Source organism: Psammomys obesus, unplaced genomic scaffold (genome assembly GCF_907164565.1).
Source record: "Psammomys obesus unplaced genomic scaffold, mPsaObe1.curated_primary_1811, whole genome shotgun sequence".
In the NCBI taxonomy this organism is placed as follows: Eukaryota; Metazoa; Chordata; class Mammalia; order Rodentia; family Muridae; genus Psammomys; species Psammomys obesus.
In genome coordinates this window covers 4,461,420-4,479,729 of record NW_026596166.1, presented here as the reverse complement: position 1 = coordinate 4,479,729, position 18,310 = coordinate 4,461,420, and the positions used below count along the sequence as shown (strand labels likewise).

At 50.5% G+C, this 18,310-nt stretch overlaps 1 protein-coding gene across 7 annotated transcripts in view; it reads left to right on the top strand.

Annotated features, from left to right (window-relative positions):
- The first annotated feature begins 3,659 nt into the window (after window positions 1–3,659).
- Plekhg3 (pleckstrin homology and RhoGEF domain containing G3) overlaps window positions 3,660–18,310 on the top strand; it is a 42,324-nt gene continuing 27,673 nt past the window's right edge. For 6 of the 7 annotated variants that reach the window (XM_055595454.1, XM_055595453.1, XM_055595458.1 and 3 more), the window contains exon 1: window positions 16,061–16,111. In XM_055595454.1, the coding sequence (XP_055451429.1) occupies window positions 16,088–16,111 (24 nt within the window). In that variant the 5' untranslated portion in view covers window positions 16,061–16,087. Of the gene's footprint in view, window positions 3,834–16,060; window positions 16,112–18,310 lie in introns of those variants that run through there. The other variant, XM_055595455.1, reaches the window with a different exon arrangement.

Below are 18,310 nucleotides of genomic sequence, written 5' to 3'. Positions count from 1 at the left end.
GCTTCTGATTACAGGCATCTTGGTGGGTGCTGCAGTGGTTCTCTGTGTCTTTTATTCGCATATCCTTGGCCAACACTGTTGGTATGTGTTTATTGTCCATTTCTATAGTTTCTTTGGGGAGATGTCTATTCAGATCCTTTGACCATTTAAAAACTGGGTTGTTGTCTTTTTTTATGAGTTGTAGGTGCTTTTTAATTTTTTTTTTTATGTATTACAATAAAGTCCGTTATTGAGATATCATTTCAGGAAGTTTCTCCTATTCTTTGGGCTATCTTTTCATTCTCTCTCTCTCTCTCTCTCCCTTCATGGTCTCCCTACGTAGTTCTGGCTATCCTGGAACTCACTGTGCAGATCAGGCTGCCCTTGACCTCAAGAGGTCAGTCTGCCTCTTCCTCCAGAGTGCTGGGTATACTTTACCATGCCTGGCTTCTTCCTTCCTTCCTTCTTTCTTCCTTCCTTCTCTTTCTTTCTTTCTTTCTTTCTTTCTTTCTTTCTTTCTTTCTTTCTTTCTTTCTTTCTGACAAGGCCTCACTCAGAACGGAGGTCACTATGTAGCCCTAACTCTAGGACTACCATGCATAACATTTTTTTTCAGTCCTAGTCACAGACCCTCACACACGTTACCCAAGCAATCTGCCACGGAGCTGGAGCCCTAGACCTTCCCTCTTTTCATACAAAAAGAGGCTGATGCTGTGAAGTTTATTATTATTATTATTCCTTTTTGTTGTATGTGACACACTTTTTCTTGCCTGTTTTCTGTGGTGCTGGGCTTCAGACGCTGAGCACACGCTACGCTGTACCACACTTTGCGAGATGTTGCTAAAATGCAACTTGCGACTCTGAAGGGGCTGAGATCTCAGACTGTGATAGGGTGTCCTTTGAGAAGGATTTCTTCCATGTTTGGGGATGAAGCTCTCCATCATCAGTAGCAAAGCATGGCTCCTCCTCAAAGGCAGGGAATACAGCCCTTGGGGATTTATCTTCTGTGTTTACAGCCCTCCCTTTCTGAGGTCCTCAATAGAACAGCTGAAATGACAATTTGGAAATGTCCTTTCTGTCGAAAACTCAATGGCCTTTGTCTCTGGACTTGAAATTTTCATACTAGAGGTAGCAGGCGTTCTGAAGGAGGCGGGGAAGGGATGGGGAACCCTGCACTGTTTCCCCATGAGTCATCTTGACTCTGGTTGTTTGCTTTTCTCACCCATAAACTAGGAAGAGCACCTCCATTCTCCCGTCCTAGTGGAGGGGCTGTGAAGATGAATTAATTTGTATTTGTTAGACACTTTGAGACCTTAGATTAAAAGGCGTTACTGAGACTCAAGGTGTTATTATAATAATAAATGATTTAATAGCAGGGTGAGGCCACTGAAGCAAGAACTGGTGGGAAGGCAGAGAGGCTCAAAGCTGAGAAGGGACTGCCGCTGAGACCCTGGTCTAGGCGCTGACTCTTTCTTGGGCTTGGAGGTAGGAAACCATGACTTCTCACAACTCCTGAGTTGTTCAGCCTGCCTTCAGCACGGCCTCATTGAACGCTTCCTACAAGTTCTGCACAGTAAGATTACAATCTTTTCAGGAAACGGGCATATAAATTAAAGCAATTAGAAACAACTCAGGGCGTCGGAATCACGTTCGGGATGGAGCATGACAGGCATCCAGAAGGAAGTGGAGAAAGGACCGGCTAGATGGCAGTTTTCCCTGTTACTGACTCCCGGCTCTACCACCCACCAGCGGCACCACCAAGCCTCAATTTCTCCCTCTGTAATCCGCAAACGTTCTCGTGAAACTCAGAGGTTAACACAGTAAACACTCTAGTGTCAACCCTTCAGGCTCTCCTCTGACCACGTGTCCTGCTGGCCAGACTGCTCGGTCCTCAGAGCTTCAGCCTTCTTCCCGCAACGTGGAGTAAGCGCAGTCCCACCTTCGCGGTTACAGAGCGCAGAGCGCTCAGTAGCCGTTCGCTACCTGTTACTATCATCAACCTTGTTTTTCTCTCCGGAGGAGTGAGGTGTGCGTTCAGAAGTTTAAGTCTTAGGGTGGGGTAGCGAGGACATCTTTGGAAGTCGGACCTTAAGGTCAGTAGGAAAGGACTGGTAAAATTTAAGAGATTAGAGAAGAAGCCAGAAACTCAGAAAAGTACAAGGCGCTGGGGTGTGTGTGGCACTTCTCACTTTTCCATTCTTTTTTTTTAATCTCCATCGTCCCTTTCTGGCAATCTTGGCCCTTAACCAGGGAGTCGCCTAGCCTACCCGCTCTCCAGGCCCAATCTGCGGGCTAAGTGGGCCTTACTCTTCGGCCCGCCAGGAGGAGCGCCTCCCGAAGTCAGGAGCAAGGACGCGGGCCTGTGTACACTTCACGCTCCGCAGGGATCCCGTTTCAAAGTCACCTGAAAGCCTTTTCCTCTCGCGCCGCCCCGCCCCCTCCCGCAAATCACCGGATGCCTGCTTTTCCCTGAAGCAGCTTTTTTTTTTTTGAGGGTAGCGGTGGAGGAGGGGATTCTATAAGCCATTTGGAATCCTCCCTGGTCTACACCTGGCCCGTCTCGAGGCCGAGGAACTGCGGTCGATGCTCCACTCCTCTCTTCGTGGGCGGGTGTGGGGACGGGCATCTAAGCCCCCCACCTCCCCTAAGATCTTTACCGACGGAAGATTTATGCTTAGTGAGGCGCGGGAGCGCGCACCTAGAACTCCAGCGCTCCGAAGGATGCCCTAGAGTGAGGGGCTAGCTTGGGCTACCGAGCGTGGCCCTGTCTCAAAGCACAAATTAAAAACTGTAATTAGGGCGCGGTGGGTGCACCCCAGTAATCCCCAGCACTGGGGGAGCCACGACGTCCGAGATAACCCTCTGACCGTCTCAGCTAACTGAGATGCTGCTTTAAAAAACAAAAACAACCAACAAACACAACGATTTACGTTCTTGCTTAACACGGCACTGGTCTGTATTCTGCGTCGCTGTGTTACCTTCTTTCTCCCATTCCCCTGATTTCCCAGGGCTTGCCTTCCGTTGATAACCAGATCAATTAAAAAATGGGGCTTTCTGTCACTCGGGTTCTTCAGTCTCCCTCTCTCGCTAACAGTCCCGGCCGAGCGCCCTACCCCGTCCCAAGTTACGCGCCTCTTATCTCGTTCTCGTCGGAGGGTAAGATTTTTTTTTTTTTTTACAGAGGTAAAGAGCCACCGAGCCCTGGTTTCGGTGAGGAATTCGAGCCGGTGCCTTTCTGACTCAGCGGTCGCCGTGACCTGCTCCGGGAGGACTAAAGACGCCACCTTCTCCGTCTCCACTCGGGGCTTCTCCCGGGAAAGGTGGCCGAGCTTTTCCCCAGGTGGTGTCCTCCCCTAGCTGGAAGTTCGGGGCGCCCTCTCGGCGTGAGATCGGGCCGGTGACATTAGAGTAACCCCACACCACGTGCGTCTCGGGATCCTAGAGCTCCGGGTGGCGGGGGGAGGGGGAGGCCCCGCGCGTTAATCATCAAGCCGCGGGGGCCGCGGGGGCCCCAGCTCGCCGGTCGGGCCGCGAAGGTTCCCCGTTTCTCCCCCCCCCTCCCGGCACCCCCCCAGCCGCCGATTGTTGGATCGCAGCCTCGAGGCTCAGTCTCCACCCACTGGAAACATTCCTGGTCCGCCCCTCCCTCCCTCCTCCTCCCTCCCTCCCTCCCGCTGCAGCCTGGGCTCCGTTCGGCCGCAGCTTCCTGCCGGGTGTTGAGGGGACCCCCGGGAGTCCAGTGCTCGCGGCGGGCGGAGGCTGGCAGCGTCTGAGAGCGACTTTCAAACCCGCGCCACCTGGGCAGCCCCCCGCGCGCCCTGTGCGTCGCAAGCCGGCGGGGCGGCTACGGCTCGGTGAGTTCCCCCCAGCTTCGCCTCTCTCTCTCTCTCTCTCTCTCTCTCTCTCTCTCTCTCTCTCTCTCCCTTTGCTCACGCTTGATAGGCCGAGTGGAGGTGCTCTGTGGGGACCCCAGGCTAGCCCCTCGGTGGGTTGAGGACCTGGCCCGGGGCTGCCTCGGACGCACTCGGAGGAGCTTGGAGCGCGGGAAGGTCGAAAGGGGAGTCACTGTTTGTCCCCACCCCGGAAACTAAAGCAGCACGGGCTTCGGAGAGTTTGAAATCCGGGCGGCTCTGGACGTTCCCGCCACGCCGTGGCCCTTGTGTGCTCTGGCGCCGGTGGGCTAGGGCTGGTCTGAGACCGTGGGCCCTTCTGGAGGACTTGGCGAGCCCAGGAGCGCGCAGGCACTCAGCCTGTTCCGGGTTGGAGCCACACCGTGCTTCTGGGAATCTCAGCTGCCTGTCCGGGCGGATTGGAGTGGATGCCAGAAACAGACTGTCCAGGAGCTGCAGACCTAAGAGCCCCTGGATGTTAGCCCCTAACAGCCTCACCGTCCCACTCCTCCTGGTCTGGTTGTTTGCACCCTGCTCTCAGACCTTCGATTTGGGAAGCCAGGACAAGGCTTGCAAGCTCGGTTGTTCGAGATGCTGCTTTGGTGGCAACGTTTATCCTGGAGCTGCTTTTGAAAACAAAAGGGGGGAAAAAACGGAGCAAGCGATGTAATGGTTGGAGGGTGGAGAAACTTTATGTATGCCTTTGCGGGGTGGTGCCGAAGGCTGGGTTAGAGGATCTCAGAGTCACGGGGGTTCCCAGCAACCGACCAGCGCCTTAGTACCGTACAGAGAACCCTAGTCTTGGGGTTCCCAGTCTCCAAAGCTGTGCTTTTTAATGCTTGCATTCCAGTCATATGGCCCTTGCTCAAGAAATAATTAGCGTGGAGTATAACGACAGCCCTGGGAGGGAGAGGATGCGCCCTGCTGTGCCTCGGCCTTCCTGAGAGTGGCTTTCCAATCCTTCCTTTGCTAGACTGGAATCCTGTGCCATACAAGCTCAGCATAAAACCTAGGGCCTCAACACCAGGAAGTCAACTATTCTGTTACTATTACCCCTTTGAGGTTCTGGGCTCAATGGCTGGCTCACAGACTCCATCTCTCACTTGTGCAAATACTGTTAACCTGCTTGCTGCCCTTGCTGACCCTCCGTTTCTGGCCTTTCCCATTGTGCTGGGAATTAGGAATGAAATAGGGCCTGTTCTCGCCCCTCCCCTTAAGGAAGGTCAGTCTGTTTTAGAGCCCCACCTTGGGGCTTTTCTATTTACTTTTATCGGAGGTGGCCCAGCCAGGAGAGTAGGAAGACCACTGGACTGAGAGTCCAGAAGGTTTTTGTTTTTGTTTTTAGTTTTTTTTACTAGAGCTTTAATGCTGGCCCTATTGCCGCACATCAAAGATTGATAGTGTTTGAGGCTCTTCTCTACAGACCCCACCCTCTTCCCCCAATTCACTTATCTTTAATGACTCAGTTTCTCTGCAGAGTACCTGCTTTTCTCTATAGAGGACATGGTAACGGTCAAAAGAAAGTGCCTGTATGAGAAGTGCTTTATAAACTAATATCCAAAAAAGATAAGAAAATCTGTGTGGTGATTACAGGGGCCTGTAATTAAGTGTTTGCTGGGTATGCGTGTATGACACAGGGGTTGGTGGACAGTTTACTCTCTGGCTTGTAGTATCGTGCTCCCAGAGTAAACATTGGCCTGACCAAATCCACTGCTATCTCAGGGTCACTGTGTTTACACCGGAACAGGCCAAAGGCCACGGCCTGAGACACGACCAGATCTGGAGGAAGATTGCTGTGGGTCCCAGATGGAAGGCCTGCCGCTGCTCCTGCCCCACTCTGGGATTCCTGCACAGGCTCTGGTCCTGAGCTGTGACTGGCTCTGGAGGGTTAATTGTGAACTTGTTCTCTGTTGTGTTGTGGGTGATGGGAGGCGTTGCCTTTGCAGCTGCACTGAGGGCTGACTTAGGTCCAGCCGTCCAGGGCAGCCCTCCGGCCCAGGCCACTGCCCTGTCCCGCCTCTCTGGCCAGCTGCATGTCCACAGGCCTTTGTTCAAGGGCTATAGCCCTCCCTACTCATTACCCTCTTTCCCCAGTTTCTAGAAGCCCTCAGGACGGCAGTAGTGCCGATAGTGGGAAAGCTTTTCTGGAGTCCTCAGCAGACTTGGCAGGCTCATCCTGCAACCTCCAACACTCTGCTCTCCACACTCCTCGACTCTTTTCTCATCTTTCTCTCCTCCTTCCTATATTCATACCTCTTAGATCTCTTTTATGTATTCATTATTACCTAGCATCTTCTATGTAGGAATACTGGGCATTGATCGAGGACACGGCAGTGATTGAAGGATGCTTTTTTAGTAATTGTTGACCTGGTGGGGCTGAATTCTACTGGGGGAAGTGCACAGAAAATAAGGCGGGTCTTTGAAAGTGTGACAGGAAAAGTCAGGGTGAATTGCCATGGAAAGGAGGCGATGGCAGCTGCTCCCTAAGGAAGGGACTTTGGAGCTTATCATCGGAGGAGATATTTTCTTTGAGCCCTGGATGTCTATCCCTCGAAACCCTGGTCAGCATCCCGATGTGACGTTTAGAAGCAGGGTTTGGAGTTAGATGGCCCTAGATTTAAATCTCAGCTTGACAACTTCCTAGCCCTGTGGCCATTTGTTGACTAAACTCCTCTGAGTCTGCTTCTCACCTGTAAGGTGGAGTTAGTCACCCTGCCTGCCACACGTGGCACTGTGAGCGTGAACAGTGAGATAGAGTTTTGCAGTAAATCGTTTCTCTGAGTGAATTCTGCAGAGAGAGCATCTCTTATTTCCTGCCGGTACTAGGACCCTGGAAGAAAGACTTTTATGAATTGGGAATGAGCAGGAGATTCAGAAGGGGTCCAGCTAGAGAGCTGGACCAATCTAGTAGTAAGCCCCTCTGTTCTACCCTGGATTACAGCTGCTTGGGGATGCAAGACTCCCAGATGTGCGCTGGCCATTGTCCCTCAGATAGACAGGGCAGCTCTGGCCTGCCTTGATTTGGAATTCCCCTGCTTCCAGTCGGCCGGTGAATCACACCTTTGTCTGTAGCCTCTTCTCTTGGCCTCACAGTTCTGAAGGCTGTCCACCCCTCTTCATCTTCATCCTTGTGATAGATATGTTATCCTAAGAGGATGGAGATGGGGAGTGTGTTGAGAACAACGGGTAAGGGAGTGAAGGGAGAGGGGTACAGGGTGTTCAAGGAGAGTCTGATAGGGGACCTTGCTATCTTAAAGTCCGGCGGAGGAAAATGGGCCCTTGATCAGCAAGAGGCTAATCTAGAGTTGCTAGCTGCCTCTCTGATATCTGGGGACTGGGATGTCTTGCTAGCTGGATCTGAGATTTGGTGGCTTCTTTTCCTCTCTTTGAAACAGGATCTGGCTGACCAAGAACTCTGTTTGTTTTTTTGTTTGTTTGTTGTTGTTTTTGTTTTTTTTTTCCTAGACCATGTTCATCTTATATTTGCAGTGATCTACTTCGTACCCTTCGAAGACTTTTGATGAGGGCTCATTTGCCAGTGACCAGAATGAGTTAAAAATGTGGAGGTCAACTTGTGGGCATGCTTCTGCCTTGAGGGTCCTGAGGATCAAACTTAGGCCATCAGGCTTGGTGTTAAATACCTTTACGAACTGAGCACTTTTGTTAGCCCAGAAATTAGTAGTCTTGCTGTGCTGTCTAGGCTGGCTTCTCTTTCCTGGGCTGTAAGAATCTTGACTCTCAGAATTGCAACTGGCTAGACAGTAGACTCAGAGCCTGGTGTTCGAAAATCCAAGCTGTCTCTGCCCAACCCCCGTGATGAGTCTGTTGCTTTCCCTCTTTGCTAGAGCCATCAGCCTCCAGAGGAGTTTAATCTAAAATGCTGTTGTCAAAGTTTGTGGCCAGTGGTTTCCTGGGGGCCCTTCCTGTTCCGGCAGTGAAAGATGTGCAGTGGAGGGCGAGGCCTAGGGAAGTGGTCATCAGCCAGACCGCTCCCACAGGGCCGCTGCAGGCACATGCATGCTCAGGCAGGGCAGCCAGGCCCGCCCTGGGATGAAGGAGCTTTTGGAGACTGTCAGTTGGTGTATAGCCAGATAGAATCGGGCCTCAAAGAAAGGGAAGAGGGCCCTTTGTAGCCTTCAGTAAGGGAATGAAGGGAGAGGGGTACAGAGTGTTCAAGGAGAGTCTGATAGGGGACCTTGGTGTCTTAAAGTCCAGAGGAAGAAAATGGGCCCTTGATCAGCAAGAGACTAATCTAGAATTGCTAGCTCCCTGATGTCTGGGGACCAGGATGTCTTGCTAGCTGGACCTGAGATTTGGTGGCTTCTTTTCCTCTCTTTGAAACAGGATCTGCCTGACCAAGAACTCTGGGTGTTTTTTGTTTGTTTGTTTGTTTGTTTTTCTAGACCATTTTCACCTTACATTTGCATGCCTGGCTCTGTTGGCTTCATTTTGCTTACAAGCTCTCTAAGAGCAGGAATGGGGTTTCACCCATTCTTGTTCTCACACAGAACTGAGACTAGGGCAAAGTGTGATCTCTAGGGCATGACAGGCTGGTGTCAGGCCTCCACCGGAGAGGACTTTCAGCTTGGTGGGCTCACCTGCCTCAGACCCGAGAACCCCAGAAGGGTGGAGTCCATGCTGGTTGTTGCCGGCTGAGAGAGCAAATTAAAAGGAGAACAATATCTTGAGAGTTCTTTTCGTCTGGCATTTGGAGTGGAGGCTTATCATTTAATGTCAAGGACTAGAAAGATTCCTATTCCATGCTGAGCAGGCTCAAGAGCTGAACATAGAAACTGAATACAGTTCAGCACCCAGAAGGTGCTGGGTACATGTAGCTTTTTTTTAGAAACATAGGGAGAGAGTCCTAGGAATTTCTCTGATTATGGATGAAGTCTGAGTTGAGATGGGGAGAGAGACATGTAAAAAGATTTTTTTTAAAAAAAATCACATTTTGTATGTGTGTGTGTGTGTACAGGTGTGTATGTACTTGTGTGTTTGTGTGTGTGTGTGTGTGTGTGTGTGTTTTCAGAGGACAACTTGTAGGAGTTAGTTCCCTCTTATCACGTAGGACCCAGGAATTGAACTCAAGTCGTCAGATTTGGTGGGAGTTACCTTTACCCACCGAAACATCTATCTGTCTTTGTTTTACTCTTGATCCCAGGAAGACAGCCTGTGCTGTCTTTTCAGGTGAGCTCTGCAGGCACTAACTAGGACATCTTAAAAATTCACCTATTTTAAAATTGATTTTGTTCTTCTATCCCTGGCTAACATGGGGCCTCCACATATGGCTTAGAGTAACCTTGAGCTTCTGGTTTTTCTCCATTTGCCCTGCTTATAGGCACCCACCAGCATGGCTGGTTTATGCAGTGCTGGGGTCCAAACGCTTGGCTTCCTGTGTGCTAGGCAAGCACTCTACTGACAGAGTTATAACTCTGGCTCTCCTACCCTTTGCAGAAGTTTTGAGACAGGCTGTTTTTACGGAGTCGGGATGGCTCATTTTGTTTTCTTTCTGAAAGCTAGGGGCTAGAGAGATGGCTCAGTGGCTGAGAGCACTGGCTGCTCTTTCAGAGACCTGAGTTTGATTCCTACTTGGTGGCTAGCAACTGTACATAACTCTAGTTCCAGGGCATCCACCCTCTTTGGGCCTCCGCAGGCATCGCCACACATGTGATGCACAGATGTACTTGCGGGCAGAACACACATGAGACAAAAAGAAAACTTTTTTTTTTTTTTAAGCTCATAGCTTTTACTCTCAAGGCCATGGAGTCTCTTTCTCTTTCTCTCTCCCTCTGTGTTTGTGTGTCTAAACCAGAGACTTGAGCAACAGATGACAAATATTTATTGTAAGGAAAGGGGAACTAGTGTTCTTGTGGTCTCTGTGTAGGTCATGCTACATCCCCAGGGCCTGTTGCATGGTAAGATTACAATAAATACTCGTCATTAAGCCTCATGCTACCGTGTGATAAACCTTAGGACTGGAGCGTTCATGTTCGTTTTTGTTTGTGTTTCTCTGATCTACAGTCTGGCCTTGAACTCACAATCTTCCCGCCTTAGCCGCCAAGTGCTGGTTTTACAGACGTGAGCCCCCGAGCCTGCTTTATGGACGATCTAGTCTTGTCTTTAAAGTAAGTGATCAGGATATAAGATTCTAATTTTCACCTCCCTAGGACAAGGCAGCGATGCAGGCAGCCTGGTATTCTAGCAGCCTGCAAAATGTAAGGGAACCTGGAGTCCATGGGACCCATATTCCCAGGCCTGCTGCCGAGTTTTCCAGCATGCAAACTGGGCCAGAAGAAGACATCAGGGTGTGCTATAGCTTTGAATATACGTCTTAATACTATCCCATAACACCACTCCCAGCTGCTTGGGCTTGGCAGCCTCCCTAACAATATTACTCATCGGTACATAGCCAAGAAGGTTATGCGGCCAGGGGTTGTGATGCCTGTGAAATTCACACCAGCCCCTCAGAGCCTGCTTCGTGTCTCCCCATAACATGTGTCTTAGGTCTGAGTCCATTGCACACAGGTAGTGGTGAGAGAGAGAGCGGTAAGGAAGCCAGAATAGAAAGGGAAAACAGCCGTGGAGCAGTGAGGTGGCAATGAGAGCAGGCTGAAACAGAAACCCCAGGAAAAGCCAGTCCTAGCGGAAGGACCCAGGGTCATTTGTTTGCAGGGAATGGCTTGACTCGCCTTCCACCTGGATCATCAGTATGATGATGGATGCCTGGCCGGCAGCCGTGACCCTGACTCATGAAGAAAAGGCTGAATTATGTGCTCTCTTAATCGGGCTTGGGGGAGGCAAGGAAGTGTAAACCGTAATTTTAAAGATTCCCAGTCTCCTTGGTTGGATACTGGTAATTGGCTAGTGAGACCACAGATCTCCCCGAGTCCTTTCAAGGTAAATTGCCCAGGAGCACTGTGTTGACACTTAGCAAAGATAATGCTTGAACTTATTTATTTATTTGTGGCACTGGAAATGAGCCCAGGGGCTTCTGCCTGCTGAGAAAGCTCCCCACCTCAGCCACACCCCAAGCTCAGGCTTTGAACTTCCTGATGACTCTAGAGCATGTGCTCTAAGCCAGCAAGTTCCCTGGTGGCGGCTGGAGCCTGGGTTTGGGTTACATTAGAGTTGGGGTGGATCCTCAGTGAATTCAGTTACATGGGGGGACAGGAGGTGCTTGCCCCTCAAAACAAGAATGCTTCCTAGGCATCTTCTGCAGCCACTAGCATTTTTTTTTTTTTTTTTTGGAGGCCAGAAAATGACAGGGGGAACTGCCGTCTCAACTTGCTCCTCTGTTTGGCTTCTGGGCTCTGCTGAAGAGGCTCGTCTGTGTGGTCTCGGTGCCTAGTGATCCAGAATGCCAAGTATTCACACATTTTGTTACAGATTTTTACCCATTTTAAACTTACCTGGAATATAGTTTCTGGTTGCCGGTTCCAGACCCTGACAGTACACGAAAGAGCTTTAACATATGTTCTGCTGTCTAAGCCTCACTCTGGATCACAGAACACTTCCGGAGCCTTGAATGTAACCATGGCTAACCTTGTGAGATGGAAATGATTTCTTTTTTTTTTTTTTTTTCCAGAGAACTCTAGCCAGCTTTCCCCTTTAGCTTATCGAATGGTCTATACTGCCTTACTGGCTTGTCTTTAATGCTCATGCTCGTCTTTCCTTATTTAGTTTCATTGAGATGTATTCTATGTATATTAAAAGTCACCCACTCACAGTGTGTGGTGCATTGGTTTTTATATTTGTACTAGCAGGGTTGTGCGACCCTTGCTGTCTGCTTTTATAACACTGTTATTGCCCCCAAGAACAGACCCGTTGTCATTAGCAGTCATTTTCTTCAGCTGCCATCTCCAGGTAGCCACTGAAGTACTTCCTATTCCTCTAGAGTTGCCTGTTCTGGGCATGTTGTACAAATGGAATTATACACTATCCGTCTTTCTGGCTGGCTTCCTTTCTTTGCATGACCTCAGGTTTTCAGTTCATCAGTGTCTCCTAAAATGTGCCACATTGTAAAAAGCAATTCTTTTTTTTTATTTTTTATTTTTTATTGCTGATTAATTTGGCAGCATGTAGATATATTACATTTTGCTCATTTATCCAGCAGCTGATGGACACTTCTGTTTCGGCTCCTTGGCTGTTACAAGTAATGCCGTTCGATGGGACGAGAGCTCAGTGCTAAAATACTTGTTGAGATGCACAAGGCCCTGGGTTTGACCTCCAGCTGAATCCCAAATAAATTTTGAAAGTGAATAATGCTGCTGTGAGCATTAGATTATGTGATTTATAAACATTTTGGTATGGACATGTGTTAATGATTTACTTAAGAGTAGGCTTGTTGGATCATATGGTAACCCTGTGTTTAAGTTTAAAAAAAAAAAAAAACTTTGTATACAAATGTGTGTGAGTGTGTGGAGGTCAGAGAACATCCTTGGAATCGGGGACCCTGTCCACTGCTGTGCACACTGAGCCAGCAGGCCCCTGAGCTCCTGGGGATACCCCTGCCTCCTCTTCCCAGTGCCCTGCTTTCTCTAACAAGTTCCACCAACTAAACTGAGTTACCCTGTTAAACGTCCTCCGACTGTAAATATGTAGACCAGGATGGCCTTGAACTCACGGAGGTTCTCCAGAGGTGTGCACCCATACCTGGCCTCTCCTTCTCCCCTTAAAAACAAAAACAAACAAGCATTTATTTTATGGGGCTGGAGGCTTGACTTATCGGTTAAGAGGCCTGGCTGCTCTTCCAGAGGGCCCCAAGTTAAACTCCCAGCACCCACAGGGAGGCTCACAGCACCTGTGACTGTAGCCCTATGGGATCCAATACCCTCTTGGGGTGTGCATACATGTAGACACGACACCATAGACTTAAAAGTACATGTAGTAATAAATCTTAAAAAAACAAAACAAAAAAAAACAAACAACCATTTATTTTCTGGGCTGGCTGAGGTCAGAGGACAACCTGCTGGTCACTCCTAACACTCTAGGGTCCCAGAGACTGACCGCGGTTGCTCAGGCTTGTGTTGTCTTCTTAATTACATCGTCAGATTCTCTTTCATTACTGTTGTCTAGGAACAGATCTCATTATTTTGGTAGTACGTGCGCCCGCCATGTTGGGTGTCTGTGGAGGCCTTGGAGATGGCTGCTCGTCGTGGGTGCTCGGAACTGAACTTTCATCCTCCGAAAGACCAGGGAGCAGCACTATTAACCACCGAGACATCTCTCCAGCTCCCCTGTGGTTTTTAGAAACAAGGTCTTGCTATGTAGCCCAGGCTGGCCTGACCTTACTGTAGCACAGACTGGTTTCCAATGCAGTCTCCCTTGTTTCTGGCTCCTAAGTGCCGGGATTATTAGAAATGATTTTTATGTCGTACCACGTTGCTGAAATCTTTTACTGGACTTTCTCTGTACCCTGCCATATAGAAAGAGATAGTTTTACTCTTTATAGTCTGGGTCTTTCTTATGTATGTTTGGTCTTGATACAGTAAAACAGAGTCAGAATAAGTTGGGAAGTGTTACTTCCTTTCCTGTTATATTTGACCTTTGTGAATAATTGGTGTGGATTCTTTAAATCCTTTAAATTCTTTAGATTCTTTAAATTTAAGTTATGTTCGCCATAACTTACCACTGAAGCCATCTAGTCCTGGGCCTTCATTTTAATTTTTGAAGTTACAAATTGCTACCGATTTTGTTTCTTCCTGGACCAGTCAGTAGTTTGTGTAGTTCTAGCGTTTTTTGTGCTATTTTATTCCCTGGCATAGAGTTTTTAAAATAATTTCTTACACTCTTTCTTTCTTTTCCTTTTTTCTTTTCTTTTTTTGAGCCAGAGTCTCATTACAGACCTGGCTGGCCTGGAATTCATTCTGTAGGCCAATCTGGCTTTTGTATTTATTTATTTGTTTGTGTGTGTGTGTGTGTGTGTGTGTGTGTGTGTGTGTGTGTGTGTGTTGGGGGGTTATGCTTATACTTCGGCTTGCGTATGGAGGTCTGAAGATTACTTCCAGGAGCTGGTTCTCATGGAACTATGCTGGTCCCGGAGATAAGCTCAGGTCAACAGGCTTGGCGGAAAAATGCCTGAGCCATCTGGCCAGCCCTGTGCAATTTTTACATTGAGCTTCTCTTCATGGGGTGCAGAGAGACAGGTGCTTCAAAGCAAGATAGTGTGTAAATCTGTGTTTATTGCTGATGGTTAGTTAGGTCAGGGCTTGCCCTGAGTGGAAGTGTGTGGTTGAGGTGGGGAAGAGGAAAAGGTTGGAAGGCTTTGCCTGGTTGGCTGCTCGACATTTTTTTTTTCCTGGTTTTTCTTCGTCTGCGTGGCACTTAGCACCATCCTGAACTACACTAATTGTCCCCTGGTGCCACTCTCTTCCCTCCTGTCACCTGAGTTCTTTGAGAAGAAGCGCTGTGGCACTCATCATGCTGGTTGCTATATCCCCAGCACCTAGCCTGTGATTTATACTGTGTTAGAACGTGAGCGATCCTCTGCCTTTACTGGGTGGAGTGGGAGGGAAAGGTGGGGGGGTAGGGAGCTGGATGTGGGGGCAGATTGATCCCTGGGCCTCACACATGCCAGGTAGTGCGGCGTCATTTCAGCCTTGATTCTGTAATGGCCGGGCAGCAGGCAACTGGGCTGCACCCCACCCCCACCCCACCCCACCCCCATTCCCAAGCCTACCCTTGTGTCTCCGCCAGGAGGACACCTCTCCCCTCTTCCCGCAGTCACCCACAAAATACCATCTCTCTCCACGTCACCCACACACTCGTTTACATCATCAGCCTTCTGCCGGCGACTCCTTGCACAGCTGCCAGCCCAATTGACACGACCTGACCTGGAGAGCACTAAGGGTGCAGACCTGGAAGACCCAGGCTTGCCATCCGAGGTTGTAAGTCGGATATTGGGACAGGTTGCTCACAGAGGCAGCTCAGGATTCCTGCCCTCACCAAGCGCTGTGTGCAGATTACCAGCTCCAACCCCGGAGGGTGTTGGCAGAACACCGCTATATGTTTGCCCTCTGCCGGTCCCACCCGTGATTTCTGGAAGCATCTATGGGTGAGTTATGGATTCCCAGGTGACTCCATTTGGGACTTTTTCTGAGGCTGTCACACTGTGTGGGAACTTTTCCACAGCAAAATGTTAACTTTTTTTTTTTTTTTTCCTCAAGATGGGATTTCTCTGTGTAGCCTTGGCTGTCCCGGACTCGATTTGTAGACCAGGCTGCTCTGCCGCCCCCCACCCCCCACCCCCAGCGCTGGGATTTCAGGCGTGCGACACCACACATGACTGCAAAATGTTAACTTTTAAAAGGCACAAGAGAAAAAGGAGGTATCCCACGAGGGGGCCAGGATTCCTCTGGCTCTGTCTCCTGGGTCCCCGGTGTGAGGAGTGGGAGGTGCGTGTTGCTTGTGAATGAATTGCACAGGGATCTGGATTCCAGCAAACCCTGCTTTCTCTCTTCCCTAGCTGCATGGCCTTGAGTGGGGGAGTGTTGTGAAACCACATAGCGAATGTGTCAGAACAGTGCCTGGTACACCCTCACCCTTGTGAAAAACAAAACAAAACAAAACAAAAAAAACGTTGCCTGAGATTTTAGTTTGCTATCCGGGAAGAGCTTGTGCCTCGGTTTTCCTGACGGGTAAAGCAGTGATAACTCTGTGTCCACCTGTCCTGCCCTTCAGCTTGCTGTCCCGGGGCCTGGAGGGTTAACAGCCCCAGGCTCTGAGGGCCTGAGTGGGGGAAGGTGTACCATAAATGGAGTATTGTTGTGCTGTTGACTGATCTGGCTTTGTTTGAGTCTTCAGTGTTTGACTTCCTGCACCATGTGCTTAATCTCTGGAGATATTTGTGGTCCTCGGCTGCCTGCGAGGTGCTTACCTCCTGGGGCTGTGGCCTGGGTCCTCCCCGGTCCGATCCGGGAACAAGCTGAGTTGTGCTGGGAAGCCTCATTTCCGTGGTGGGCGCCCCCTCCCCCGTCCCCCCAGCAATCAGGAATGAGAGAAATGCAGCAAGTATGACCCACACGCGGAACTGGTTCTGAATGCGACGTTTATTGGAGAGGTTTCTCCGGAGGCCGCGGGCGCTTTAATTCCCGAGGCTGTTGGTGGCAGTCTGCTGCTTGCCCAGCCTGAGCCTGTTAACTGCTAGGCTGCCGGCACTCTGGGGACCATGCTGCTCCCCAGTCCCTGGCCGCCTTCCCAGTGCTCCTCTCTGTGTTGGGATGGGGGCGCTTTTGAAGAAAGCGGTAGGTACCCTCAGCCTTGCCTGGCCAACCTCTGGGGACCGTGAGCAGCCACAGGCTTGGGACACGGGGCTGAGTCTCCCCGGAGGTTCAGCAATGGAGGCGCACACCTGGTTCAGGTGTAGACAGGTGGCTTCCGTTCACCTTGCCTCGCTGCCTCCTGTGGGTTTGGCCACGTGACTGGGGAACGGGCCGACAACCCTGCCGCTTTTGTAGTGCTTTGCTTGGGGACTTCAGAGGTCTTTTCACAGTTGGTTGGCTAGAGAAGGTTATGGGTGACCCCACTGCCTCCATACCCACATCCGTTCTGGGCACAGGTCGCAGGGGGAGGGGGGCATAGTTAATCTCTTATTTCTTCCTGAAGCTTCCTTTTTCCCAGAATCCACAGAGGGTGGTTGTTTTAGATGGCCATTAGTAGGGGAGGTGAAGAGTGGGTCCTGGATACCCTAACGGGTTGCCAGGCCAAATGTGGTCACCACCTACCATTTGTGTAGTTCTGGGCAGCAGGTGCAGGGAGCCAGGGGCAGATCCTTGCTCGGACGTCACCGTTTCAAGGCCTCCCTCTTCATGGGATATCCTGACACAGGAGCTGCCGTGACCTATGTACTGTGTAGCGTCTGGGGTTTGGTGATAGGTGAGGGAACGGTCAAAATTCTGGTCTTTGTGGGCCCTTAACTGAGGGAGAAGGCTCCTCTCTCCCCCTGGAAACTGGTTGGTTGAGTTCCCTGAGGCCTCTCCGCCTGAGGCCTCTCAGCCAGGATGTGAGGGACTGGGGGATGGGAGCAGGTGCTGTGGGTGGAGAGCTCTTTTGGGGCTGCTGCACTGCAGGGGGAGGTCCCAGATTTGAAGACCTGGCTGGCTGTGAGGGTTTGGTCTGCCTTGGAAAAGCCCCTCCCCTAACTTCTGGGCGAGGATCCTAAGGCCCTGGTTCAGTGAGGAAGCCAGTGGGTTGTGGAGAAGCCAGGGATGAGGAAGCTGGTCCAGGAAGGAGCGTCTCTTGTATGTTTGTTTCTGCACCTGGAGGCTCATGCTTAGAACTGGGGAGGAGCCATGATTGGGGGTGGCAGCCTCACCCCCAGTTCTGATATGCGTGGGGAAAGAATGGGAAAGGCATGCGTGGTGGAGGTCGAGGGGGTTTGGGGGCAACTACCCCTCAGATGTTAAGATTCATCTAGACTTCCCCAGCCCAGATGAGAGCTGAGTATGGGAGGGAGATTCCCCTCCAGCTAAGGCTTCCAGCTCAGTGGTCCCTCTTGGGGATTAGCCTCAGGCCATGAGGAATTGCACCAGGCTGATTTGGCTGATAGCTGTACAGTCCCTTTCTGCCTTGTCCCCACCCCCTTTGAGAAAGGTCTCCTATGGCCCAGGCTGGACGCAAACTCCCTAAGGATGGTTTTGAACTTTCAGTCTTCCTGCTTCTACCTCTGGTTTTATATGGTACTCGTTATCAAACCCAGGCTTTTCTTCCAGAGGAGTAGGTCTTTTTCCTTTCTAGCCAGTGATCTCTGGGGCACTTCTCCCCACCCCAACTCCTGGGAATCTGCTTTGGAAAGTCGGCAAGTCCTGGGCTGACCTTCCTTTCATACACTTCTTGGCCCTGTGGACTCCTGTGGCTGCAGCCAGTATCTCAAGCGGTGCCGATTTAGGGCACGCTCTCCGATCTTGTCTCCTGGAGCCTGTTTCCACCTGACTCCTTGCTTGATTTTCCAGACCTGCCCCGGTTGTCCTTTCCCACAAAGCCTCTCAGGTGGCCACTGAGCCGCTCCTGCTGCCCCGGATACACAGGGTCCCAGGGCCTTTGGTGTCCAACTTTCCTGACCCCTTAGATGTCTTCTCCACCTGGCTTGCTCATCGTTTGTGACTCAGCCAAAGCATCACAAAGCTTGCAGGTCCCAGGCATGCTTGCACTTTTGTTAGCTTCTTTTTATTCACTTCTGTGCTAGCACTCAAGGTAGTGTTAGGCAGATGCTCTGCATGCATGCCTTTTTCCTCCTAGAGTTCAAGTTCCTCAAACACGCAGACCCTGCACGGGTCACTGATTTTCGTGTCCCCGGGGCCTAGCATCCTGCTCAGCAGTGTTGGTTCCTAAGCTGGAGGCTTTCTGGAGCTCCCACGCGTCTCATGACTCCCCTCTCTCGATTTCTGTGTTGTCTTCACTTTTCCCAGGGAACATGTTTGTTAGCACCCCACCACTGAGCGCCC